At 37.6% G+C, this 27,583-nt stretch overlaps 2 protein-coding genes across 9 annotated transcripts in view; both read left to right on the forward strand.

Annotated features, from left to right (window-relative positions):
• LOC309493628 (complement C3-like) overlaps positions 1 to 27,583 on the forward strand; it is a 528,795-nt gene that overhangs the window by 242,362 nt on the left and 258,850 nt on the right. The gene's annotated exons all lie outside the window — the stretch shown is intronic.
• Positions 1 to 27,583, forward strand: part of LOC309494715 (complement C3-like) — a gene marked incomplete at its 3' end in the record, with an annotated part of 130,628 nt that overhangs the window by 84,740 nt on the left and 18,305 nt on the right. Inside the window, exons 7-10 of the mRNA XM_082164126.1 lie at positions 3,359 to 3,446; positions 3,733 to 3,835; positions 3,960 to 4,080; positions 24,946 to 25,061. Of these exons, the coding sequence (XP_082020252.1) occupies positions 3,359 to 3,446; positions 3,733 to 3,835; positions 3,960 to 4,080; positions 24,946 to 25,061 (428 nt within the window). The remainder of the gene's footprint in view (positions 1 to 3,358; positions 3,447 to 3,732; positions 3,836 to 3,959; positions 4,081 to 24,945; positions 25,062 to 27,583) is intronic.

A 27,583-nucleotide genomic window follows, 5' to 3' on the forward strand; every position in this document is an offset into this window, starting at 1 on the left:
AACTTGCTGGTTTTAAGGCATTTCAGGGGGCTTTTTACCTTATTTTGCATAGATCACCTCAGCACATTATCTTATGAATAGCGCGCTCTGCGAGTGGGTGTGAACTCATTTCAGGGGGCGTTTACCTTATTTTGCATAGATCACCTCAGCACATTATCTTATGAATAGCGCGCTCTGCGAGTGGGTGTGAACTCATTTCAGGGGGCGTTTACCTTATTTTGCATAGATCACCTCAGCTCATTATCTTATGAATAGCGCGCTCTGCGAGAGGGCGTGAACTAATTACAGATAATTAGATGAGACGGGAGAAACTGTACTTCTCTTTAGTTTCATACAGATTACATTGCAGGAGAATATTTGTTTTGAATGTGAACTGTTTTATTTTAAAGTAGAAATTTAAAGCTTTCTTTAGACGCATGTTTCATGGTTGTGTGATAAGTATTCGCTGAGTTTTCCAGACTTGTTTCAGAAAGATTTTTGCGGAGACAGAGTGAGCTGAAAGCGCACCCTGTTTATTTTATTTATTTAAAAATAAAAACAAGGTTTTGATGTTAATGTGAGTGTACACAAAAAAAAGAAGACCCTCTATAGTTTATAATCATGTGTTTATTTTATTTATATGACCATAAATGACGGATTTTTTAAAGTTTATGTTGCTGCTATGTGAAAAAAATCCAGCAAAACGCGTGGGCGCGTTTCTCGACCTCAGAGGGTTAATATGACGCACACAGACATCAATAATCAGCGTATGAATCTCAACAATGGTGACAATCAAAAGTACTTTGCTGCAATGCATGCTGGGTACCAGCATAGTACAAAACTCCCAGCATGCATTGCAACATGAATAAATTACGCAGCTGAATTGACCTATAATTTAGTTTGATTCTAAATATTTGCTTTTATTTTTTGCTGTTGGTTTTGTTGTGAATTAGTAGCTTTTCAGTGATGTTCTGAATTTATCTGTTTATCTAAATATTTGTGATTGTCACCATTGTTGAGATTCATACGCTGATTGTTGATATCTGTGTGTGTCAGCATAAGTTAAATTTTTTATCTCATGTTCAGATCTCAACTGACAGTTATAATATTGCTGAATCTCATGCTGCAGAAACACAGGATTTGTGATGTGAAAATATTAATGGATCAACACAATTGTTGGATTCCAAAGACATCAGTGAAAGGTTATTTCATGATGATTATACAATCATCAACAGGTAACCATCATCACCTGCTCTCATTTCACTTTAGCTTTCTTTGCTGCTGTAAATGTGTTTGACAAACACACGGTCACAGCTGCCAAAAAAGACAAGAGTTAAGATATACTAAGAGTTAAGAGCCCAACTAATGGAAACACTAGTCACTCTTATGGTGACTTCAAATGAAACAGAGTTAAACCTCTGTTAATTCTCAATAAAACTTCTGTAGACGTCTGACAGAAATAAAGTCAGTCTGGTTAGTAATAAGTGAAGCTGGTAATGCTGTTTGTGGAGTTGTTTAATCCTCCTCTGCTGAGATCTTCACAGATTTAATGTCTTCTTTTCTCTTCAGTCGATTTCATCTTAGACTGTGTCTGAAGTCAGTTATAGTTCTTGTGTTTCTGCTCGTCTCTTTTTCTGTTCTCTTCTTTTCTTCAGTGATTCTGCTTGTTAACAGGCTTATTAAGGCTGAGATGACTCCATATTTAATATACACAGATTTTGTGGCTCAGATAAGGTCCAGTTCTGGTTTATTTCTTTGCTCTTGGCTGACATGTGGCATTGCTATGGCCTGCTTGTGGCTCAGATCTGGCCAACAGGAGTGGGCCACCCAAGGGCCGTCATTCCACGCTACATGTGGGCCAGATCCGCATTCCACAAGTGCCAGATGTGGGCCGGATCCGGGCCGAAACAATGTTGCTATCTGGGAAAGAAGATACGATATTTTTTTCCTACGCACAATACAGTATATGAAGCATATGTGTTCTCACACACACCGCATACGGTTCAGTTTTAGGAAGCAGAATACACCGCACTTACGCACGAGGCCGTCTGCGCTCTCTCGCGAAGGGGCCTATACAGTGCTAGATCTCCGATTCGGAGCTCCTCCTGGTTTATATAAATATATATATATAAAAAAAAACGTTTATGCATCACACGCACATACAAACATACAAACAATATCAACATTTAAACATAAAACGTAATTATTACGTACCACTCGCTTGATTCAGGAAATTAAGCTCCTCAACGATATCGAAAAGACTCATATCAGTCACACCACCTGAAGCGTAGAGAACCTGTTTTAAGTAACGCAATAGAACTGTGACTCTCGTAAGTCTCTTAACAATATTTACTAAACAATAAAACACACTTACTGTTAAGACCGGCGTCCATCTTCTTGTGAAGTACACGCACGTTTCCAATAACGAAATGCAGCGTTGAAAATTCTAGTTTGAGGACGAGACAGAGACGCTGATGCGATCTGCATGGGTGAATACTGGCGAAGTGAACCATTTTATACCGGTACAATCGCATGGTCTAAAGGGTTATATGTAGGCTGTCCCCTTACATCACCATTTACATACACACCTAGTACCACAGAAAATGTCACAATACACATCCCGCGTCCTGTCCAGACAAACACCTTTTCCCCATCAGACTGGAAGGAGCCAGGTACCAATCAACAAATGACCAGACAGTTTGGCACTGTAAATCAGAGACACATCTGTTTGATCTGTTTTTGTCTTTTAAAATATCCCCCACCGGACATCACCACGTGTGGACATGTGACAACGCGGTCACATGTCAACCAGGAAGCAAATCACACCAAGCTTGACACCGTAAATCAGAGACCCTGTTTTTGACACATGGATTCCCTGTCAATCATGAGTGACATGGGGTCATAAATCAATCAAATATTAACCCAAAAGTGACACATGGTATATGTTAATACTACTTCGACTATAAGATCGTCCATAAAAATCTCAACCTTGTCTGTTACGTTAACATTTCTTATTTCTGGGTCATTTCCATCCGTTACATTCAATGCATGCAGATAGCCCTTAATATATATTTATTTTCATTTTTTCAGAAGAAGATTTTTCTGGGAACTTAGCAGAAGTTGATTTATCAGAAGAATTCATAATCAATTGTTCTCCAATATTTATTACAGTAGCCATAGGTTCTCATTGGATAAATGAGAGAATGAAACAACAAAATATGCCAAGGCACACCTGAGGATACAGAGGAAGACTGTTATCTGAAATGCTTTGAATTTTTTTCTACAATTTAGCCTAAATTACGCTTAACAATGTGTGCCTTGGAAGTTTTGTTGTTTCAAAAATATTTATTTGTGTCTTTTTGTCTGGTTTGGTGTATAGTGCTTCCAACATTTGACGTGAAATTAAAACCCAGTAGACCATTCTACTATGTGGGTGACAAGAGCCTGACAGTCGACATTGAAGCCAAGTAAGAAAACATGTATTCTATTTCACTGTTTTGAATATAAATCTATTATGTGTGAACACACTAATTTACAATATATTTGTACGTAATTTTTTCAGGACCACTTCTATCAAAGATAATTGACAATTAGCATACAGTTTGAATTGGTGATATTCTTCTGGGCAAGAACTCCCGCCCATTCATACAGCCTTTGCATGGATAAGAGCATGTAATGAAAGATGTTGTGGATCAGGGTCAGCCATTGTTACCATTCAGTTTTTTACAGCAGAAATTGTATGTGTTTTTATAGGTACATGTTTGGACAGAGGGTGGAAGGAAATGCGTTTGTGATGTTTGGTGTGATGGACGGTGAGAAGAAAACAAGTATTCCTTCTTCTCTTCGAAAAGTTCCGGTGAGAGAAATTAAACAGTTTACAAATTGGGATCAATCTCATTTCTCCTCACCTAGAAGTTAAATATGAAGTTATATTTTACTGCACCTTGTTGACTGTTGTTGTCTTCCTAACATATGAATAGATAATGAAAGGAGAAGGTACTGCACAACTGAGCAGGGAGATGATCACTGAGACCTTTCCAGAAATCAACCAGCTGGTTGGACGATCAATCTATGTTTCAGTCAGTCTTTTAACAGAAAGTGGTAAGACTCAACAGCTACTCTGCCCTGTTAGACTTTACCTGGCCTTTTTACAGTAAAATACTGGCAACACTAGCAACATGCAGCAACATGCAGCATATCATCAATGTTTGTAGATCGTCTCCTGGACTGAAGCACAGGCTCTACTCTTCTGCACAATGGTGACCCAAACAAACAAAATTTTACAGTAAACTACTGGCAACAGTACTGCCAGTATAAACCTGTTTTATAACTTACAGTTTATTACTGTTAAAATACATTTCATGGGTGTGTCTTTTTATATTATACGGTTAACCCTTTCAACCCCACAGGGAAATCCACACTACAAAGAGAAAAAGTAACATTGACAGTGTTGCAGGGATATAATTAAGTGAATATGTAAGTGATTGTGGAGCATTAGTGATGAACACCTGCTGTTAACAAGCAGAATCACTGAAGGAAAGAGGAACACACAAACAGAAAATAGAGAAACACAAGAAATACAACTGACTTCCAGCCATTACACACTTTGCACTAATTATTAACCAGTATACATTTCTGTCATTTATTTTATTTATTTATTTATTTATATTTTTAAAACAGGAAAAGATTAAGGACAATCGGGCCTGGCTCAGTATAAAACTGATTTTCAGCAGGTTCCTGCTCTGCAGAACATAAAAACCACATACACAACAAAGCTCACACACTAGACAGCTAGAGACAACAACAAACACACAAACCAAGATATTGGGCAACAGGAGGGGCTATAAAGCCGTCTCAATGGTCACAGACATACCTGTCCATTAAATGGCGAGCAAATGTCATTTTAAATAGTCTTCTTGATGTGATAGTTCTGATGTGCTGTGCGATCTCATTCCAGGTTTTAGTGAGCACATAAAAAAAAGATCTCTGTCCATAACAGTTTCTATAAGCCGGTAAAGGCAAAAGTCCATTTGTAAAAGATCTCGTAGTGCGCTCAGACCTTGAGCTAAGTTTCGGAACCAATTCGGTTAGAGCAGTTACAGTGTGTCCATTTGAGATTTGATAAAACAGGTTTATCCCATGGCTTATTTTATAGTTCTGGAATGTCAAGGCATTACACAAAGATAGTGCAGTACAGTGGTGAGTCCAGCCTGGAAGCCTGACATGGATCTTATGAGCTCTATTATAAAGTCTTATTACTGGTTCAATAATCTCATTTGTTGTTAGTGACCAAACAGGTAAACAATATGACAAAGTGGACAGAATGATGGCATGAAGAAAGGTTTTTGAAACAGAAAGCAACAAGTATGGTCTAATTTTGCAATAAACATATAACTTTTGGTTTAACTTTCTGGTTAGGGTTTGAACATGTTCTTGATAAGTAAGATGTGAGTCAAGATAGACTCCCAAATACTTATATGCTGATACAGTTGAAAGCGTTTGATTAGAAAAAGTGATAGGATTGGATATGGATAGCTGTCTCCTAGATGAATAGAAATACATGCATTGTGTTTTCTTGACATTAAGTGTTAAATGATTATCTTGCAGCCAGTTATGTAAATATTGCAGATCTGTGTTAAGTTTGTAATTGATTGTGTCGATATTAGAACCAGAAAGAAAAATAACAGTGTCATCAGCATATAGCAAAGAACTAGAAAAATTCAAAACACAAGGAAGATCATTAATATACATAAGGAAAAGTAAAGGACCTAAAATACTGCCCTGTGGAACTCCCATAGAACACACTCGTGGCTGTGATGTTACTGTGCCGATTCTTACAGTCTGAGATCTGTCACTTAAATATGATGTAAACATATCTATTGCGGAAGATGACAAATGAAAAGAAAGAAGTTTGTTTAACAGAATTTGATAATTGACTGTATCGAAAGCTTTCTGAAAATCGATATATATAACTCCAGTAATCTGACCCTTGTTTAGAGACGCACGTATTTGCTCAGTGAGAAGCAGCAAAGCCGACATAGTTGACCGCAAGGGTCGAAAGCCATGCTGGTAATCACTGAGCAGGTTATTATTTTCAAGGTGGTTAATTAGTTGATTATATAATATTTTTTCAAGCAACTTGGAAATGGTTGGGAGAATTGCAATTGGACGGTAGTTGGAAATATTAGTTGGATCATCAGATTTAAACATCGGGGTGATCTGGGCCGTTTTCCACATGGCAGGAAATACTGATTGTCTAATACACAGATTAACTAAATGATGAAAAAGTGGTATAAGAGTACTGGCATGAGTTTTAAGAAAAATCATGTTTAAATTATTTATATCACAAGCATGGGAAGCATTCAGAGAACACAAGATATTAATTATATCATTTTGTACGATTTCAGAAAAAGAGAATTGCTGAGATAATGCTGGTACTGATGTGAGAAACAGAGGAATAGTAAATTTAGAGGATAATTCTTGTACAGATGCAATAAAATACTCATTAAAAGAATTAGCAATTTTATCATGATCAGTAAGAAGAGTACCATTTATGGATATTTGTAAACTATTATTATTTTTAATTTTATTTTCACCAGTTATTGATTTCAATGTTCGCCATAATGTTCTTGGGTTGGAAACTGTTCGACTAATTTGATTTTCATAATAAGACTGTTTTGCTTTGTATAATTCAAAATTACACTTATTTCTAAACTGTGTGAAAATAAGCTTAGCTTCAGGTGTTTTTAATAATCTGTAGGCTTTCAAGGAAGAGGCCTTCTTTTTTAGGAGCTGTAAAATATCAGGAGTTACCCAAGGTACTGTGTTTTGTCTAATATGTATTTTACAGGTAGTTGTATATTTTTGACGTATTGTCTCCACTCTCCTATGGAAATTTGACAGAACATGATCGGGATTTTGCAAAAACATCTCGTTACTCCAATCAGTATCAGCAAATTCAGCATTAAACTGAGACAATTTTGAATTTGGTACTTTTTTAATGTAATTATTTTTATGACATTTTGACTGTTTAAAACATTTCCTAATGACATATATGAGTGAATGATCTGAAACTGCTGTGTTTATCACTCCTGATATGCCATACTTGGAGGGTTGATTAGTGAAAATAAGGTCCAAAATAGAATTTCGTGTTTTACCAAATCTGGTGGGATCTTTAATTAATTGATGAAGACCATATTTTATGGCAGTTGTTTTCAGAAGTTTAGATGAGTTATCAATCCAATTTAAATTTATGTCACCAAGAATAACAAGCTCATTAGTTTTAACCGATTTTATTAAGTCCGAGAACTGCAATAAGTATGCAGTTGGACTGACATTTGGAGGCTTGTATGTGACAATAATAGTAACTGAAAATTGATTTGTAAAATGAATAACCAATTGAAGTGACTCTGATACTGTTGATAGTTTTACTATAGAATGTGCATATTTTTTATTTACATAAAGAGCAACACCACCACCAATTCTATCGGTCCTGTCTTTGCGATATAATAAATAGTTTTCAATCGCAAGAAATGAATCTGGTATAACCGGAGTCAGCCATGATTCAGATATTGCCATAACATGAGCCTTTGTTTGAGTAAGCATGATTTTAAATTCATCCAGTTTGGGAACAAGGCTTCTCATATTTAGATGGCAAACTTTGAAACCTCTGATTCTACCAAGTTGGCATAAAGTAACTGGATTTTTCCTTAGACACAATGGTCTTTTTTGTGCTCTAACAGGTTTAGAATTAAAGCCTGGGATAACAGGAGGAGAATTAAATAGCTGAGGTGTAACAAGAGGAGAATTAAATAGCAACTGAGGTGTAATCGATGTGCCTACAGGTTGTTGAAAGCACTGCGGTTGAGATAAGTCCATGTGTGGGACACCTGAATGTAAGCCCATGCCCAGAGTGTTATTTAAAACATGAGTATAAAATCCCAGGAAATATAAAAAAGCGGACATAAAGGCATTTTTGCCCGGACCAGGGTTAAGTTCAATATTTCCGATAAATAAAAGAACAGAGAGTAAGAGTCTTAATGAGGACTTTTGGCGCTTATCTGCAGTAGCGTCTCTCGTGCCCATAGGTTTAAACTTAAAGTCATTTACCCACCGGTGGAAGATGATAACGCGGGTCGAAATGATTGTCCGTTCAAACTGGGCAACGATGTTAAGACGAGAGGCAAAACTTGTATGATCCTCCGGTCGCATATACAAGGTAGAGTACTGCAAACTTGGAACACGAAGCGGGCCAGACGAAAACCAGGCCTGCTCTCCACACACGGCTCCACCGTGCTGGACATTGGGTGCATACCACAACCCGCCTCTCCGGATGGGTGAGAAGGTCGCGTCCGCCTCCCCGCCTCGTCCACGTCTCGAAGCCGGACATCCCCACTCAGGCTCAGTCACTCTCTCGAGGCAAGTAAAATGGCTAGGGACTTGAACAACATTAAAGGCGCTTGTTATGCCAAACAGGCACGACACAGCAACGACACAGCAAAGGACCCAGTTCAGCTGGTGTAGTAAAGGCCCCACGCCGGGTTTGAGTTGTTGATCTTTAGTTGTTAAAGAGTGCCCGTACTGGCGTTTGTGAGTTGTCCAAACAAAGCGGTTGACCCGCACTTTACGGTACTGGAGCAAATGAAACAACGATAGTATTATAACTGCAGTAAATCTGGTAAGAAACAGACCTGCAGACATCTGTAATACCAGATATTTGGTGTTAATCTGCAGCAGCGTTTCACAGCTCGCTGTGACAGCCGCCATCTTGGTTAATCCTTCTTTCCTTCTTTGTTTTCAAAAGATGTCATACATCTACAAAAGCTGTTATTGAGAAGTTTAATTGAAACCGTTACTTTAGTTGGAATCCTGACCCTTGACTTTTTAACATTAGTTTTTCTCTGGATTCTTGAACTGTGTTTTTGCAAGCCACACTTTATAGTTTTTTTTTATATTGATGATGACAACAAAACCATCAAACAGCTTGTTCATTTGTTAATCTCATTAATAGTTTAATCCTGTATCAAAAGTGTTTCTTACCCCCTCTATAAAACTACAGCAAGCAATCGTATAATAACAATTTTTGTAAATGCATCATGCGTAACAAAAAAATAAGGCAACAATTTCTTGTAAAACACAGAGATAACAAAAATCAGCACATGAATCTCAAAAATGGTGGCAAAAAAAACAACAACAAAAGAATTCATGTTGCAAACTTTTGATTGTCACCATTGTTGAGATTCATATGCTAATTGTTAATGTCTGTGTGTGTCAAGCAGAAGTTTAAAATGTTTTTTAGTGTTGCCATGATTAGTTAATGACAATTTTTTAAGTCGACATGTCGTTTTACTATTGACTGCCTATTTATTTTTGGTTTCCCGTCTCAAACGGCTCACTGTAATTCACATCCACACACCAGTCTGTGCGCTGTGTGCCCTACTGGTTAATCTGCTATTCTCTTATCCCACCCTCTTCACTGCTTTGATATGGAAAATGTTGAAATGCGCCCACAGAAAAGGAAAAGACAATGTAAGTATATGATTATTAAAGCAACACTAAATAAATTGTTTTTTTCTTAAAATAATGTTTCCAAAATCATTTCAGTGGTTTATCAAGTCGTAACAGGGTGAAAGGCATTCGCCTTGTGGCCCTATATCTGCTATTACCGCATTATGCAAGTTCGCCAGACCGGGTACACTGAAAAAAGTGAAACATCAGTGCAATTCATTAAAAATATATATTTACATTGGTCCAATGGAAAATTGTGATTTTCAGTTTATACCTTCTGTTTTCACTTTGCCTCAAAGTAAGTGTTATGCCCTCTATCACTGAAAAAAATGATACTAGGGCTGGGCGATTTAAATCGCGATATTGTTATGCGCATCTCGTCAGTAAAGCCGGTTCCCTTGATTAGTAGTAAATCACCATCACCTGCTTTCAGATGGAGCGGCATTTAGGGCTGATGAGATAATTAAGTGATTAATTTAGTGATGATTGAGCATTATTGAAGACACCTGATGTTAACAAGCAGAATCGCTGAAGAAGAAAATCACAAATTGTAAGTTACCATTAAAGGAGAAGTTCACTTTTGAAAAAACTTTTGCTGATAATTTACTCACCCCCATGTCATCCAAGATGTCCATGTCTTTCTTTCTTCAGTCGAAAAGAAATTAAGGTTTTTGATGAAAACATTCCAGGATTTTTCCACATATTATGGATTCCATTGGGACCCAAACGGTTCAAGGTCCAAATGACAGTTTCATTGCCGCTTCAAAGGGCTTTAAACGATACCAGACGATGAATAAGGGTCTTATCTAGCGAAACGATCGGTCATTTCAAAAATAAAATAAAAAGTTGACGTTTTATAAGCACAAATGTTCGGCTTGCTCTGTTCTGTGATGCGCGTTCGTGACGTCACGTAATACGCAATTACGTTGAAAAGGTCAAGTTTGATGTGTTTACAAATGTGCGGAAGGAGGACCATATAAACATTTTCAAATGTATTTGTGTCAGTTTATCGTTTAAAATGCCCATTTCGTGTGCGCATCCTGAGTGTTTTAATATTAAAAAGCCAAAAAGAACATTTTCTTCAATTTTTCAAGCGTGACCTTTTCAACGTAATTGCGTATTACGTGACGTCACGAACGCGCATCACAGAACAGAGCAAGCCGAACATTTGTGCTTATAAAACGTCAACTTTTTATTTTATTTTTGAAATGACCGATCGTTTCGCTAGATAAGACCCTTATTCATCGTCTGGTATCGTTTAAAGCCCTTTGAAGCGGCAATGAAACTGTCATTTGGACCTTGAACCGTTTGGGTCCCAATGGAATCCATAATATGTGAAAAAATCCTGGAATGTTTTCATCAAAAACCTTAATTTCTTTTCGACTGAAGAAAGAAAGACATGGACATCTTGGATGACATGGGGGTGAGTAAATTATCAGCAAAAGTTTTTTTAAAAGTGAACTTCTCCTTTAAGGTGATGGGTGTTTGCTTTAGTTGGGCTCTAGAGTCTAGACCATTATATGTTTACTTTAATATTTTCTGTTGTTTGTCTGCTGTTATTGATTTATAACAGTTAAATGAACAAAGTAAAATGTTATCTTATAGTGTTGGTTATGTTTTGACTTAAGCATGCTATGATCTGAAAAAGGAAACTTATTGAGATAGTTTGGTTTAACTTGTTAGCAGCAGTTTTGTGATTCTTCAGCCTATGATTATCAGTACTTTACTTATAATTCAAAATTTTTAATAAACATTGTTCTGATCAAAAGACATTCAAATAAATTCATTTAAAACACAGACATCAATAATCAGCCTGTGAATCTCAACAATGGTGACAATAATAAAGCATGTTGCAGTGGCTGCCACCAATCACAACTCATTAATGGCTCCCATCATGCATTGCGGTATGAATAAATTATGATCTGAATTGTCTATGTAATTTACTTTTCTTAATTGAATATTCTGCTCCTCACCATTGTTGAGATGCATAGACTGAATCTTGACATCTGTGTGTGCCTAAAAGAATGATTTTTTTTTTTTTTTAACCAACTTTTAAGAAATCCTTTATATTATATAAAAAATTCTGGCCATTTATGCAGATTCATTAACCAACAACATAAATCGAAGTCAGAAAGAAGGATTTTAATGAGTTCAGTGATCAAGTTCAAATGATGATTGTCATAACATAACCAACACCATCAGATCACTTTTTCTTTGTTCAACTGGTGATTATAATTCAGATACCTCAGACAAACAAAATCTAAAGTTAATTATATATGGGTCAAGAGTCCAACTAAAGCAACCACTGATCGTCATAACGGTGGCTTACAATTTGTGATTTTCTCCTTCAGTGATTCTGCTTGTTACTATATGGGGAGGCTGCAGACCTGGAGCCGGTAGATCTACGCCCCATGGCAGTTTTACGCCCCAGGCAGTTTTACGCCCCTGCTGTTCCTGATGCGTCCAGTAGGAGGATATAGCCTACTGCTAAATAACACCATTAAATCGGCGCTCAAAACTTACACATTAATAACCGTCCCGTTCATAGACTTTGCCCAATTTTGTGGGTTTTGTTCATTTAAATATAAACGTTACAGTGTAGATCTGCACTATGGATTAAAATATCTGTAGATATTCAGTTGGGCTTCACTCAGCCTACAGATGACTGTTTGTTTTATTCAGCCTACAGAAGACTATTTTTGTGAATTAAAAAAATAATAATGCACACAGTTGGATCAGATGACAAGTAATGATATATGACCTACTGTAGAATATTTATATATGACCTACTGTAGAATAGTTAATTGAATATTGAATATAGAATATCCACTGTATGTTTTTATATACAGGAGACTGAGTGAAATATGTTGTTGTGAATTTATATAAAGTTACATTTAGGTATTAACCATATTTAGCCCATTAGACATACAGCACCGTGTAATCATATGGATCCTCGATTAAATATCTGCTGTACTATTCACTATTGGTCATCATACAGCTACAAAACAGTGTCCTACATAGCATTTTATGAAGACAAACGCAATTTATCCCTTTTCTAAAATTCCAAGGGCCATTTAGAAGAAAGAGACAATATTGTTGTTCACAAAAACATTATTTATCAACACCATTTATGAATTATGATGACTCCTGTAGATGACTCCCCTATAGCTTGCCACTCTTCTTTAACTGTTTTTCTATCCTCCTGTCAAAGTTCTTCTGCTCACTGATAAAAAAAAAAAAGAAACATTAAAAAAATTTAAAAAGGACGTCCATGGTGAATTTGATCTTGTCAAATTCACACGCAAGAGGACTCACTGTTAAATTTTGAATAAAATTCCTGAATCCTTAATTTTTTATCACAGTTGCTTTGGTACATTTCTCAGATCACTACTGAAATTCTCATAACTACTTTTGAACAAATTGCCAATGCTTTTTGCCAATTCATCAATTCAGGACACATTTAGTGTACGAAAAAAAGTGTAATAGAAATATATTGAAAACATGCTTGACAGTTTATGACAACTAGTCAACCATTTTGCATTTAATGACTTATGCAAGGAACTAATGCCTAGATGTTTTGAGTATGACAATTCAACAGAGAAATAGTATAATAGGTCTATATTTTGATCAACATGACATAAAGAGTTGATAATGTAGGAAACAGCAGACAGTTGTACATTATCAATTGCATGAATGTACCGAAGCATTTTCAATTTGTATAAAATAATGAGAAATTGCTTTTATGATGTGCACAAGTGACAAGATGATGTGATTTTAGTTGTGATCTGAGAAATGCACCAAAGCAACTGAGATAAACTATAAGACTTATTGGAGACCCTGCAGAATCACTGTAGACCCCCTATAAGAGTCACAGACAAAAGAAAGTGTTACGAGAACACAAACTACCTTTTTAATTTGAGTTTTATATCTGTGGGTATTTCATAATAAAATAAAAAATTAAACATTAAAAAAATGTAAAAAGGACATCCATGGTGAATTTGATCTTGTCACAGAGTGTGTGAGTGTGCATGGACTGTGCAGAGAAAATTGAAAATGACATTAAAAACATTGTCTCTGTAAGTCATTTATTTACTAGAGAAGCTATTGGTTTGGAATGCAGTTAAAAAAAAACGAGATGGGTGTTTATAGATTATACAAGTTTAAGTTTAGAGAGAGAGGGGGAGATTTTCATTTCCTTAAGTAGCTAAAGCAAACACACATGCATGCAAGTTAAAGAGAACTTGGTAAAGACAGAGTATGATAAATCCCACATTAAGTGCACACAGCCTACATTTTAGTCCAGATCAGTAAGCTATTTTAAGAAAAATGTATATTTAGATATGAATTAGATAGTTAGATCATCTCATTTATAAGAAACTCAAACCAGAAAGGAGTAAACAGAGTCTTTCCAGAAGAGGCCATCTCACGCAAGATAAAGACAGACAACAAAAGAAAAGTCAAAAGAAAATTAATTTTGAAAGTGAGTAGAGAAGACAAGGGGCAGCTAAACTTACACGTGGTTACTTAGCTAAGTTTAAGCCAGACAGAACATCAACCTGACCGTCCAGAACTTTTTGTCTCTCGAAATAAATTATAGGCCATCCATTGATATATAGAAATGAATTGATATCTACCTAGCTCTATCAAGCTAATCGTTTATAAATAATAAATGTTGCATCACTGCATTTTTTTTACAGTCTATGTTGCTAAACAACAATAACTTTAGCAGATTATTTAATATACCTCAATTCGTGTCGCTGTACAGGCTCCCCCTACTGGATGTATCAGGAACAGCAGGGGCGTAAAACTGCCTGGGGCGTAGATCTGCCGGCTCCAGGTCTGCAGACTCCCCCTACTCGCTTGTTAACATCAGGTGTCTTCAATAATGTTCAATCATCACTAAATTAATCACTTAATTATCTCATTAACTTCAACACTCTTGAGTGTGGACTCATACACTCCCAGGAGTGTTAATTTAACACTGACTACGTTTACATGCAGCCAATAACCCGTTCAAAACCGGGATATTAGCAATAACCCGGTCGCGCACGGCCATGTAAACACCGGCAAAAACCCGGATATGCTCATATCCCGGTTTTTAAAAACCCGGATATTATCCCTGGGGTACCCCTTTTCTAACCCGAATATTTGGTCATGTAAACGCGTATCGGCATATCCCCATTAAAAGGAACATTGATTTGTGTTCTGCGCATGTTCTATTCGCAAGGAATCTTGGTATTTTGAGTATAGACGGCGCATACAAAAACCCGCGTGCAGTATACCGGAAGTAAACAAGAAGTAGAGGTAAACATGGCGAGACGCAGCACAGCACCACACTTTTGGAGCGAGGAGGAAAGCGCAAACAAAGGCGATCGCTATCTGCCCCGAACTATTCATTATCCGCGTGCTGCTGCTGTTGTTGTTGCCTTTGGATACAGGAAGAAGAATCGGAAATGACGCACATTGCGTCTTAACGTTGTCCGTACGTCCAGACGCTAACCGTGCGTCACCGTTTACATCGGGATATTGCCAATTGATTACAAATTCCATGTATACAGGAGTAACTCTCTCTACTCACGCATGTAAACGGGTTATTCTGAATGTTTCAGAAACCCAAATAGTGACCTTAACCCGACCATAACCCGATATTTGACAGCATGTAAACGTAGTCACTGGAGTTTTTGCTGTGTTCAAAGAACCGTAGTTAACTGACAAGCTGAGCCATATCGCATTAATTATCGGGTCATTCCTGGGATTCGGTAATATTTCAACTTGGACTTTTTTAATTTTTGAACTACATACGATTACATTTCTAAATACCCCACATTATTAGGCACATATCAAACCTTCAAAAAATCATATTTTCCCATCTCAGGCATTAAAGACTTTTTATTATTTTCATTTTTTTTCAGATTTGTACACCTTTTATTCTCAACCCCATAACGGACAAAATTGAATTAGTTTAAACAGGATTTTACACAAAACTTGTTATAAAACAAACATCTACATACTGCTCATGTGTCCCTCGTACCAATTCAATGACTTCAAATGTAACATTTATGATAATTTTCACATTTGTATGTGATGGAAGTTACAAATATCCAAATTGTCTGTCCGTGGTCTCTTTATTTTAGTAAGAACATTTTTAATTTAGATGTTTCACTAAAACCACAATTTTACTGTGTTAGCCCTTAACATGTCGGGTGGTAATCAGCAAGAAATGCTTTAATTTTTAATTGTCTTCCTTATTTTATTTTCCAAAAATATTAATGTGACAGGGTTGAGAATACTGTGATGGGGTTGAATACTGTAACAGGGTTGAAAGGACACATTGGCCTACTTTTAATTTGTATTTGTTTAATACGGAAATCCCTCTTTGAGACTCAAACAAAACACTATTTTATTTTAGGCAACCATGTAATAAAGACATAGTCATATTTAGTTTTTTTCGTTTTTACTTTGTTTAAATTCTCACTGCAGTTCAGATAATAAAGAAAACTACTGCAGACAGTACGGCCATTAGTAACTTTCAAATATTTTTGGAAACAAAAAACAAAAATAGAATACCAAACAGAACCTTTTATCAAATGGGCACAATAGGTAAATTCACTAGTGTCTAAAACATTCCTCAGTGCTGGAACATAAAACAAAACTGCAGCAGATAAAAGTTCATAATAACATAAGTAACAATCAGTGGGTCATTTACAAAAGAAAATGCCATGTTAACACAAAAAACTCAAAATAAGCAGGACTCTTGCACGCACTCAACAATTCCAACATTTTAAAATAGTTACTTTATGAACATTTGCATAAAATACCTGAACAAATGTAAAGAAAAAAAGGGTCTAATCCATATTTATTCATAGAGGCACCACAGTGTGTGTGTGTGTGTGTGTGTGTGTGTGTGTGTGTGTGTGTGTGTGTGTGTGTGTGTGTGTGTGTGTGTGTGTCTGTCTGTGTGTCTGTATCTCTGTGTCTGTGGGTCTGTCTCTGTGTCTGTGTCTCTGTGTCTTTGTCTCTGTGTCTCTGTGTCTGTGTGTCTCTGTGTCTGTGTGTGTGTGTCTGTGTGTCTGTGTCTGTCTCTGTGTGTCTGTGTGTGTGTCTCTGTGTCTGTGTCTTTGTCTCTGTGTCTGTGTGTGTGTCTGTGTGTCTGTGTTTGTCTCTGCGTCTCTTTGTTTCTGTGTCTGTGTCTCTGTGTCCGTGTGTCCGTGTGTCCGTGTGTCTGTGTCTGTGTCTGTGGGTCTGTGTCTCTGTGTCTGTGTCTCTGTGTGTCTCTTTGTTTCTGTGTCTCTGTGTCTGTGTGTCTCTGTGTCTGTGTGTCTCTTTGTTTCTGTGTCTCTTTGTTTCTGTGTCTGTGTGTCTGTGTCTCTGTGTCTGTGTGTCTGTGTCTGTGTCTGTCTCTGTGTGTCTGTGTGTGTGTCTCTGTGTCTGTGTCTTTGTCTCTGTGTCTGTGTGTGTGTCTGTGTGTCTGTGTTTGTCTCTGCGTCTCTTTGTTTCTGTGTCTGTGTCTCTGTGTCCGTGTGTCCGTGTGTCTGTGTCTGTGGGTCTGTGTCTCTGTGTCTCTGTGTGTCTCTTTGTTTCTGTGTCTGTGTGTCTCTTTGTTTCTGTGTCTCTTTGTTTCTGTGTCTGTGTGTCTGTGTCTCTGTGTCTGTGTGTCTGTGTCTCTGTGTCTGTGTGTCTGTGTCTCTGTGTCCGTGTGTCTGTGTCTGTGGGTCTGTGTCTCTGTGTCCGTGTGTCTGTGTCTGTGGGTCTGTGTCTCTGTGTCTGTGTCTCTGTGTCTGTGGGTCTGTGTCTCTGTGTCTGTGTCTCTGTGTCTGTGTGTATGTGTATGTGTGTCTGTGTCTCTGTGTCTGTCTCTGTGTTTCTGTGTGTGTCTGTGTCTGTGTGCCTGTGTCTGTGTGTGTCTGTGTGTCTGTGTCTCTGTGTCTGTGTCTCTGTGTCTGTGTGTCTGTGTCTGTGTGTATGTGTATGTGTCTCTGTGTCTGTCTCGGTGTCTGTGTTTCTGTGTGTGTCTGTGTGCCTGTGTCTGTGGGTCTGTGTCTGTCTCTGTGTCTGTGTTTCTGTGTGTGTCTGTGCCTGAGTCTCTGTGTCTGTGTCTCTGTGTCTGTGTCTCTGTGTCTCTGTGTGTATGTGTGTCTGTGTCTCTGTGTCTGTCTCTGTGTCTGTGTTTCTGTGTGTGTCGGTGTCTGTGTGTCTGTGTCTCTGTGTCTGTGTGTCTGTGGGTCTGTGTCTCTGTGTCTGTGTGTATGTGTGTCTGTGTCTCTCTCTGTGTCTGTGTGCCTGTGTCTCTGTGTCTGTGTCTGTGTGTCTGTGTCTGTGTTTCTGTGTGTGTGTGTCTGTGTGTGTGTCTGTGTTTCTGTGTCTCTGTGTGTGTCTGTGTCTCTGTGTCTGTGTGTCTGTGGGTCTGTGTCTCTGTGTCTCTGTGTCTCTGTGTCTGTGTCTCTGTGTCTGTGTCTGTCTCTGTGTCTGTGTTTCTGTGTGTGTCTGTGGGTCTGTGTCTCTGTGTCTGTGGGTCTGTGTCTCTGTGTATGTGTCTCTGTGTCTGTCTCTGTGTCTGTGTTTCTGTGTGTGTCTGTGTCTGTGTGCCTGTGTCTGTGTGTGTCTGTGTCTTTGTCTGTGTGTCTGTGTTTCTGTGTGTGTCTGTGTCTGTGTGTGTGTCTGTGTCTGTGTTTCTGTGTCTGTGTCTCTGTGTGTGTCTGTGTCTCTGTGTCTGTGTCTCTGTCTCTGTGTCTGTGTGTATGTGTATGTGTGTCTGTGTCTCTGTGTCTGTGTTTCTGTGTGTGTCTGTGTCTGTGTGCCTGTGTGTGTCTGTGTCTGTGTGTCTGTGTCTGTGTGTCTGTGTTTCTCTGTGTGTCTGTGTCTCTGTGTCTGTGTTTCTGTGTCTCTGTGTGTGTCTGTGTCTCTGTGTCTGTGTCTCTGTGTGTGTCTGTGTCTCTGTGTCTGTGTGTGTCTGTGTGTCTGTGTCTCTGTGTCTGTGTGTCTGTGTTGGTCTCTGTGTCTCTGTGTCTGTGTCTGTGTCTGTGTGTCTGTGTGTGGCTGAGGCACTTTATTCAGGCTTTTATCTTGATAGTCTGGCCCAAACCTCCTTCAGAACCTCTACATGGCGAGATGTCACATGTTGTGGAGCTGGAATCATCTCAATGACTGTTGAAGTTTAAGTGGACACATTACATCAAATATTTTATCTATAACAAAAATATGAGTTATGATTTTGGTAATAATATATTTACTGAAATAAAAAATAATAATAAAATGTTTAAATTGAAATCATTGATTAAATTAAGTGAATAACTCAACCCTGTCACAAAGTTTACAACCCCGAAACAATGACATATGTGACGGGGTTGAGTGTGATGGGGTTGAGTTTTTTTGCTCAAAATGGCCACTGCTCTTAATGTGGTGTAGAAGAGTGGGCCACATGGCAGCCAATGAAATAAGTATATTTTAGATTTTTATGGATTAAAATAAAATTTTGAAAAGTCATAATTTTCCATCTTAATTGTATGTGATGGAGTTGAGTTGTTAAGCTTGACAGTACCCTCCCTGACTATAATACACCTCAAAAAATTTATAAAAAGTGTGATATCACTCATCTTCTTCTGCACCATGCTGTTGAAGAGAGCTGAATGATGCAACTTCCTGTGAATGATGTCACATATGGGTGGAGTCTATATTATTATGGGCGGAGAATGGTTGGCGTGACGGGGTTGAGTTCAGACTGAGGGACGTAACTTTATAAGTAGTTTTTTATCAAATATCTTGATTTTTTTTTAAATGTTTCTTTTCAAAAGCAAAGAACACAAAAAAATACTTGCATTATTGCCGAAAATTATAGACACTGTGCACATTTTATTAATTATTTTCCAAGTACAAATTCAGCGAAGAACCTCAGGGACATGACAAAATGTTTGCTTTAAGACAGAAATAAGATTTTTTTTAATGATAAAAATTATTTAAATGCAATAATTATTTGTATTCATTATAAAGGACATAACAAAGTATTGTGAAGAGCTTTTAACATTTCATTTTGGTGAACCACCACTTTTTAAAATCTAGGGGACTGAAATATTACCGAATCCCAGGAATGACCCTATCGCTGGCGATACGTCCGCGATATTAATGTGATATGGCTCAGCTTGTCAGTTAACTACGGCTCTTTGTAGTAAATGCCGCTCCATCTGAAAGCAGGTGATGGTGATTTACTACTAATCAAGGAACCGGCTTTACTGACGAGATGCGCATAACAATATCGCGATTTAAATCGCCCAGCCCTAATCCCACGTTTATAATGATCAATGCGTTAAGGTTATTGGTGTTATTGTGTTAGAAACGGTGTACGCACAGAACAGAGGGCGGGGTGAGCAAAGCTCATTATCATTTAAAGACGTATGCACTCAAACGGCGTGCTGAAAACAGAGCTGTTTTTGACCAGGTAAAATGAGTGTTTTCTTACAATACTAATGAGAATTTTTAATTAAAGTATATTACAAACTTTTAATTTAGACTCTAAAGAATCATATTAGCTTGTACAATAATGGCATTATATGACCCCTTTAAATGTTGCTTTAATGAAACGCGAGCTAGTCTGTACTGTTTATTAACTCTTGAGAAGTACACCCAGATAGCAACATTGTTTCGGCCCAGATGCGGCCCACATCTGGCACTTGTGGAATGCGGATCTGGCCGCTCCTGTTTGCCAGATCTGGGCCACAAGCAGACCATAGCAATGCCACATGTCAGCAAGAGCAAGATACCTTATCTGAGCCACAAAGTCTGTGTATATTAAATATGAAGTAATCTCAGCCTTAATAAGCCTGTTAACAAGCAGAATCACTGAAGGAAAGAAGAGAACAGAAAAAGAGACGAGCAGAAACACAAGAACTACAACTGACTTCAGCCACAGTCTAAGATGAAATCAACTGAAGAGAAAAGAAGACATTAAATCTGTGAAGATCTCAGCATGGAGGATTAAACAACTCCACAAACAACATTACCAGCTTCACTTATTACTAACCAGACTGACTTTATTTCTGTCAGACGTCTACAGAAGTTTTTATTGAGAATTAACAGGTGTTTAACTCTAATGTGTTTCATTTGAAGTCACCATAACAGTGATTAGTATTTCCATTAGTTGGGGTCTTAACTTTTATTGTATATTTTGACTTTTTTGGCTGCTGTGACAGTGTGTTTGTCAAAAAGATTTGACCAATAAGATGGTTACCAGTTGATGGATTTATCATCATCATGAAATAACCATAGACAGTATAAGAAGTGGACAGAGTCATCTCATTGGAACTCAATTGAGACAAGTGAAGCCCGTTTTCAGCGATTTCTTAGGACTTCCGTTCCTGACGCGCAGACTCAAACCGAGCTTGACGACGTAGATGTGACGTGAGCAACCCGTCTGTCCTCTAGTAGCTGTGCCGAGAGAAATCTGAATCATTCCCTTCCGAATCTTGCAGAGACGGAGAGTGTGAGTAGGAGCTGTCCATGAGCTAAGAGCAGGAGAAACTTTTGCTAGGTATTCTGATTAATTATTTTGTAATTTTGCCTCTACGTGTCCGCGATTGACCGCAAGCTTCTCCTCCCGTCAATACGGTAATCTCTCTACTGTGCGACAGAGAGTCGTGTGGTTATGACGCAATCGTTAGCCTACTTTTACAAAAACTGCTTCTACGGGGCCATAACGTAAGATACAAGGTAATGGAGCTTTTTATACATTGTCGTGTTTCTTTAGAAATAAATAATGGACAAATGGAGTCTTCAAACGCCTCAGATGTAAAGTTATTCGCTGTCAAAGTGATGCCAAAATGAATGGGAGTCAATGGGATGCTAACAGCAGGTGAAGTTCTGCTACAAGATGGTGGCACGCGGCCGGCTTCAACTTCCGGTCGACTTCCTTCCCGCTTGGAAATAACCTGTTTGACTGATGTCTTTGGAATCTAACAATTGTGTTGTTCCATTAATATTTTCACATCTCAAACTCTGTGATACTGCAGCGTAAGATCTAGCAATGTTATAACAGTCAGTCAGAAGACTTTAACAAATATGAGCACGAAAAAGAAGTCAGTTTAGTATGACACACACAGACATCAACAATCAGCGTATGAATCTCAACAATGGTGACAATCAAAAGTACCTTGCTGCAATGCATGCTGGGTACCAGCATAGTACAAAACTCCCAGCATGCATTGCAACATGAATAAATTATGCAGCTGAATTGTCCTATAATTTTGTTTCATTCTAAATGTTTGCTTTTATTTTTTGCTGTTGTTTTTGTTGTGAATTAATAGCTTTTCAGTGATCTTCTGAATTAATCTGTTTATCTAAATATTTGTGATTGTCACCATTGTTGAGATTCATACGCTGATTGTTGATATCTGTGTGTGTCAGCTTAAGTCTATTCTTAAATCTCATGTTTGTTAACCCTCTGGAGTCTGAGTGTTTTTTTGGGCCCTGGGGGTGTTCTGACATGCTCTGACATTTGTGCTTATTTCAGTTGCTTATAAACATATTAATGGCAAAGGTGTAAATTCACTCTATATAGCACAAACAGGACTACAATAATATGTGAGCCACATGTATGTACATGTTTTCATTTTTGAGAGAATAATGTTTATGCGTGGTTATCGAAAAAACTAAAAATTAACATTTTTGAAATAAGGCCACAAAACACATACTAAATATGTGGCAATAAGACTTTTGACTTATGGATGTCGTCGCCTATAGTTTTTTCTTCAAAATTATGTGAAAATAGTCTTGCTTTATCGTTCACATAAAACCATACATTGATTTAAATTGATGTAAAACAGGTTTTGCTTGGAAAGCCAATATGCGAGGGGGCGTGAACGAGGAGGGGTTTACACCTTAGAATACACCCACTCTGCATAATTAGCCATTCACTCAGGTGTGACACTGACTGAGCCACAATGCAAGGACAAAAGATATATTTAGAAGAAGACTTATATTGACCATTTAAGATTTTGCTTACATCTATCTTGTAAATATGTTTTGCTATTTTATTAAAACGGTTACAATTACAACAATAATTACAATTTCAACAATATTTCAAGTGTACTCTTTCTTTGTAAAAAAAAATGATTATAGGCCCTACATTTTATCTATGTATTCATTAGTTTGAATATAACCAACATTGGAACAGCTAACATCTTAGTTGATGACTTTATTTTTGACAAAAATAGTATTTTATATATAGAAATGGCTAAACAAAAGCTTATTTGATGTGGCAGTATATTCTACAGTAAAAACTGTACCCAAATCTAGTCAACAAAATGTTGTCTTTCATATTTCGTCTGACTGTAACGTTGTTTTCATGAAATATTAGGGCATATTGTTAATTTGCAGTTTAATACGTTGCTTATACAAATAGCCTACATTTTATTTCAACATTCAGTCGATGTTTACTTATCTCAGTATAGCAATGCAGTTTGCTAAAACATCATCATTCATTCACACACGCGATTTAAATTTAAACTGTCTTTGCCAGCTGTGGTAAACAGCGCGCATATCTGCCGTTTATTCATTCATAAACAGAAACCCACGTGAAGAAATTCACATGAGAAGGAAAAAACGTACTAGTATTCCTCAGCTCGCTCCTCGATATACCCGCACTTCTGAGGGACATTTTCCATTAGTATTATTCCTCACAGCGCTGCAAGACGGTGTAAACAATGATCTAAATAAACTTGTGTGTTTTCTCGAGCTGATGGGGGCGTTCACAGGATTGCCTCAGCCATTTGCGTTTGAATAGCGCGCGCTCTCCGTGGGCGGGGCCGATTATAACGTAATGAGATGAGATGAGCTCGACTGGAATCGCTCTCTTTTAATACAGATTTCACAAGATGAGAATAATTGTTTTTTTATATAAATTACTTCATTTAAAAGAAGAGAATTCAATCTTCATGCCTGTGTGTCTGTATGTCTGTTTGACTGAGTATTCGCTGAGTTATTGTTAATTTTCGGACGCGTTTCAGAATGGACTACACTGGCAGAGAGAAGGCAGAACTCGCTTCGTGTTTATTTTTCTTTATTTGGCAAAAAGCACAACACTTTGTTTTTATTGTGAGTATACACAAAAATAATACACATTTAACAGAATCGATTGATGTATGAAACTCCTATGGAAAATCAAAGTCAACAGAGTATTTATGAGTTTCTTTTACACTAATAAAAAAAAAAGCGAGCTGGTATCGCCGGCGATACCGTAGACCTCAGGGGGTTAAAAGATTTAAACTGATTGTTATAATATTGCTGGATCTCATGCTCTAGTAACACAGGGTTGTAGATCGATACCATCAGATCACCTTTTCTCTTTGTTCATCTGGCTGTTATAACTCGGGTACAGCAGCCAAACAAAATCTAAATTGTATGATTTAAGGGTCAAGAGCCCAACAAAAACAAACACTGATCACCATAATGGCGACTTTCTCCGTCAATGATTCTGCTTGTTAACATCAGGTGTCTTCAATAATGCTCAATTATCACTCAATTATTCACTTAATTATCTCATTAACTTTAACACTGATTCAGTGTTACTTATAACACTCTGCTCAGAGTTTATATGATCTACACTCTCAGTGTTAATTTAACACTGGGGATTTTGCTGTGTATTTATACTTTTTTTTGTGGGCGGGAGCAGGACAAAACAGAATGTTGCAGGCGGGAGCGGGACAAAACATGAATGTTGCGGGAAGGAGCGGAGGATTAGATTAGGACTCGGACTAATATGGTGCACTAATGCACTGGAAATTGTATTTTGTTTTATATTGTCATAGCAACTTTGTGCAATTTTTTTTTTTGGAATGTGGAAAACATCCCACTTTGTAATTTTTTATTGGATGTAATTTAAGTTATTTATATTGTTTACATTTGTATTTTTTATTTTTTTATTTGGTAACATTTAAGTTATTTATATTGTTTATTGACATTTTATGGTTTGGCCTTTCAGTTGAGTTCAAAATAAAATGGACACAGCTAAATAAACACTTGATTTTTTTAGTCTTTAGAAAATTAGTCGTTACTGGCAGCACTAATGTTTTTATGCATTATAAAGTGTCGACTTTGAGCTCTGTTAATTCACACTTTATTCCTGTAGGCTATTTTCTCAAAAACAAGATTATTAAAATACATAAAATGTTACCAAGAATGCATTGTGTGTGTGTGTGTGTGTGTGTGTGTGTGTGTGTGTGCCTCTGTCTCTGTCTCTGTGTGTGTGTGTGTGTGTGTATGTGTGTGTGTGTGTGTGTGTGTGTGTGTGTGTGTGTGTGTCTCTGTCTCTGTGTGTGTGTGTCTCTGTGTCTGTGTCTGTGTCTGTGTGTGTGTGTGTGTGTGTGTGTGTGTGTGTGTGTGTGTGTGTGTGTGTGTGTGTGTGTGTGTGTGTGTGTGTGTGTGTGTGTGTGTGTGTGTGTGTGTGTGTGTGTCTGTGTGTGTGTGTTTCAGGCAGTGAAATGGTGGAAGCAGAAAAGAGAGGCATTCAGATTGTGACGTCACCGTACACCATCCACTTCAAAAGAACATCACAATTCTTCAAACCTGGGATGCCCTTCAGTGTCTCGGTATAAAACTATCCTGGTCAACACGTTGATCTCACAGTGATTTCTCCATATGTCCACAATGTAAGCTCACAGTGATCTAAAAGTGTAACCGCACAGTGCACTCACTGTGTGCTCATATTATGGCCACAAGGTGAGTCACCCAAGTTAGAAATGTTATTGGACATGGGCTTTTGGTTAAAAATTAAAATTGGGTTGATGTCTACACATTTTATGTCAGGCTCCAACGTCATTTAACATTAAAATCCACAAACAGCATTACAAGATGCACTTATTACAAACCAGATTTACTTCTGCCATATGTGTACAAAAGTCCTTATTGAGATTAACAGGGGTTTAGATGTTGATGATTTATTAAAATTAATGGTTTGGTTTGATGTCACCATTATGGTGATCAGTGTTTGCTTTAGTTGGGCAGTTTGACGATGAATTGATGCTAGCTTTTTCTGAGTGTTATAGCAAGAACAGCAAGAGAAAATGTGGTCAGATAATGTCAGCTACTGATGATGATGATGATGACTATAATGATATAATTATCATGCAATTCTCTGATCAGCTGATCTCTTCTAGACCATCATGTGTGTTATTAAATTCATTTAATTGATTATATTAATGTTTCTAAAGCATGACATCCAACAGTCTTTAACCCCTTAACTGTCACTGTCCCACTAGTGCAGGGATGGGCAAACTCGGTCCTGGAGGCCCACAGCTCTGCAGAGTTCTGATAAACTCTCCTGCCTTTAGGTTTCTAGTAATCCTGAAGACATTGATTAGCTGGTTCAGGTGTGTTTGATTCGGGTCCCAGATAGACAGCAACCATCAAAACAATGTTAAATCAATGTTAATGTGTCAATGTTTGAATCAACATAACTTTTGCTCCCACAATTAGTGTTGAATTTTTTTTAAGATTTCATCCAAAAATTAATGGTAATGGCATTGAATCAATGTTACAATGTGATGTTGGTTCAACATCATGTTTAAACTCTCAGAAAATTAAACACAACAACTATATCTGACTTAAAGCCACATAGCCAGAATTCAACTGGAAATAAAATAAGACAATAAATCTCCAAATCTGAGATCAAGATCTCAAGAAGTTCTTTTTGACAATTAACAGAGGTTTGAATGTTGATGTTTTATTGAAAATGCTTGGCCACCATTATGGCGATCTGTGTTCGCTTTAGTTGGGCAGTTTGACTCTTGGCTTTAATTAAAGTTTAGTGATTTCATCATCATACAAAACTCATCAGTGGCTCCCAGAATGCATTGCGGCATGAAGCATCTCACCGTTATTGAGATTCACGCGCTGATTCTTGAGGTTTGAGTCTGTCTAAGTGAAGCAGTCATTCAAAATGTTTTTTTTTCTTTGATTAAAAACACTGTTGGATGTACTGCTGTGAGAACATTAAAATAACCAACTAGATGTTCCGTATGGCGGTACAAAATATGACCGCTGCTCAGGCCTGCACTGGCTTTCCACAAAAATAAATGATGCGGAGCAATTTGGCTGTATTGCGTGTTTATGTATATAAGTTGTATATTTTAAAAGACTGTCTGGAGTATTCTTGTGGATCATGGATAATTTAGAGTTTTGTAATTATTTGCCATTACTATTTAAGTTTTATATCAAAAGTCATTAGTTTAGACACTTAACATCCATAATGTGAAAACGTCACATCCATAACAGTGGTTTTCCCTACATAATGTATTACAAAAATGAGTTTCAAAAACACACTTATTGTGTTCAAGCAAGTCTTTTTCATGCTACATCGGCAGTTTGTTTAATAATTCACAGAGTTTGTAGGACACTTGTAAAGTGTGTGTATTTCATGTTGTCCATAACGCTGATAAAATGTATTCATAGTGTGTGTCTGTGTGTGTGTGTGTGTGTGTGTGTGTGTGTGTGTGTGTGTGTGTGTGTGTGTGTGTGTGTGTGTGTGTGTGTGTGTCTGTGCGTGTATGTATGCGTGCGTACATGTGTGTGCACGTGTGTGTTTGTGTGTGTGTGTCTGTGCATGTGGATTTGTATGTGTGTGTATGGGTGTGTGTCTGTGCGTGTGGATGTCAGTGTGTGTGCATGCTTGCGTTTGTTTGTATTCCTGCATGTGTGTGTGTGACAGTATCATCCAAAACCAGCAACCCTTCGCTCAACACCACCATCTACAGGCCGATGAGTGTACAGTCACTAAACGTGCACATAAATGAATTTATTTTATACCCCCCCATGGATGAAATTCTACGAAACTTAGCAGAGGATACCCCCAGAGGATGTCAAGTTAATCATACACATGAAATATGGTGCAGTTCTGAACATCTCAACTGAAGATAGGGGCGATTAAAGCAGAATAATATTGCATTTTTATTTTTTATGGGAAGGGCACAAATCACAAATGAGTGATTATGGGCTAGGTTGATGTGGGCCCTTAAGACCAACATACCATAAAAATGTCTTCATCCTCGGTGCCACGGTTCAGGTAGTTATTTAGGAAAAACTGAATTTTTTGGGTTTGGGGGGGCCCAGCACG

The sequence above is a fragment of the Leuciscus leuciscus genome (genome assembly GCF_965113295.1).
Source record: "Leuciscus leuciscus genome assembly, chromosome: 3".
NCBI lineage: Eukaryota > Metazoa > Chordata > Actinopteri > Cypriniformes > Leuciscidae > Leuciscus > Leuciscus leuciscus.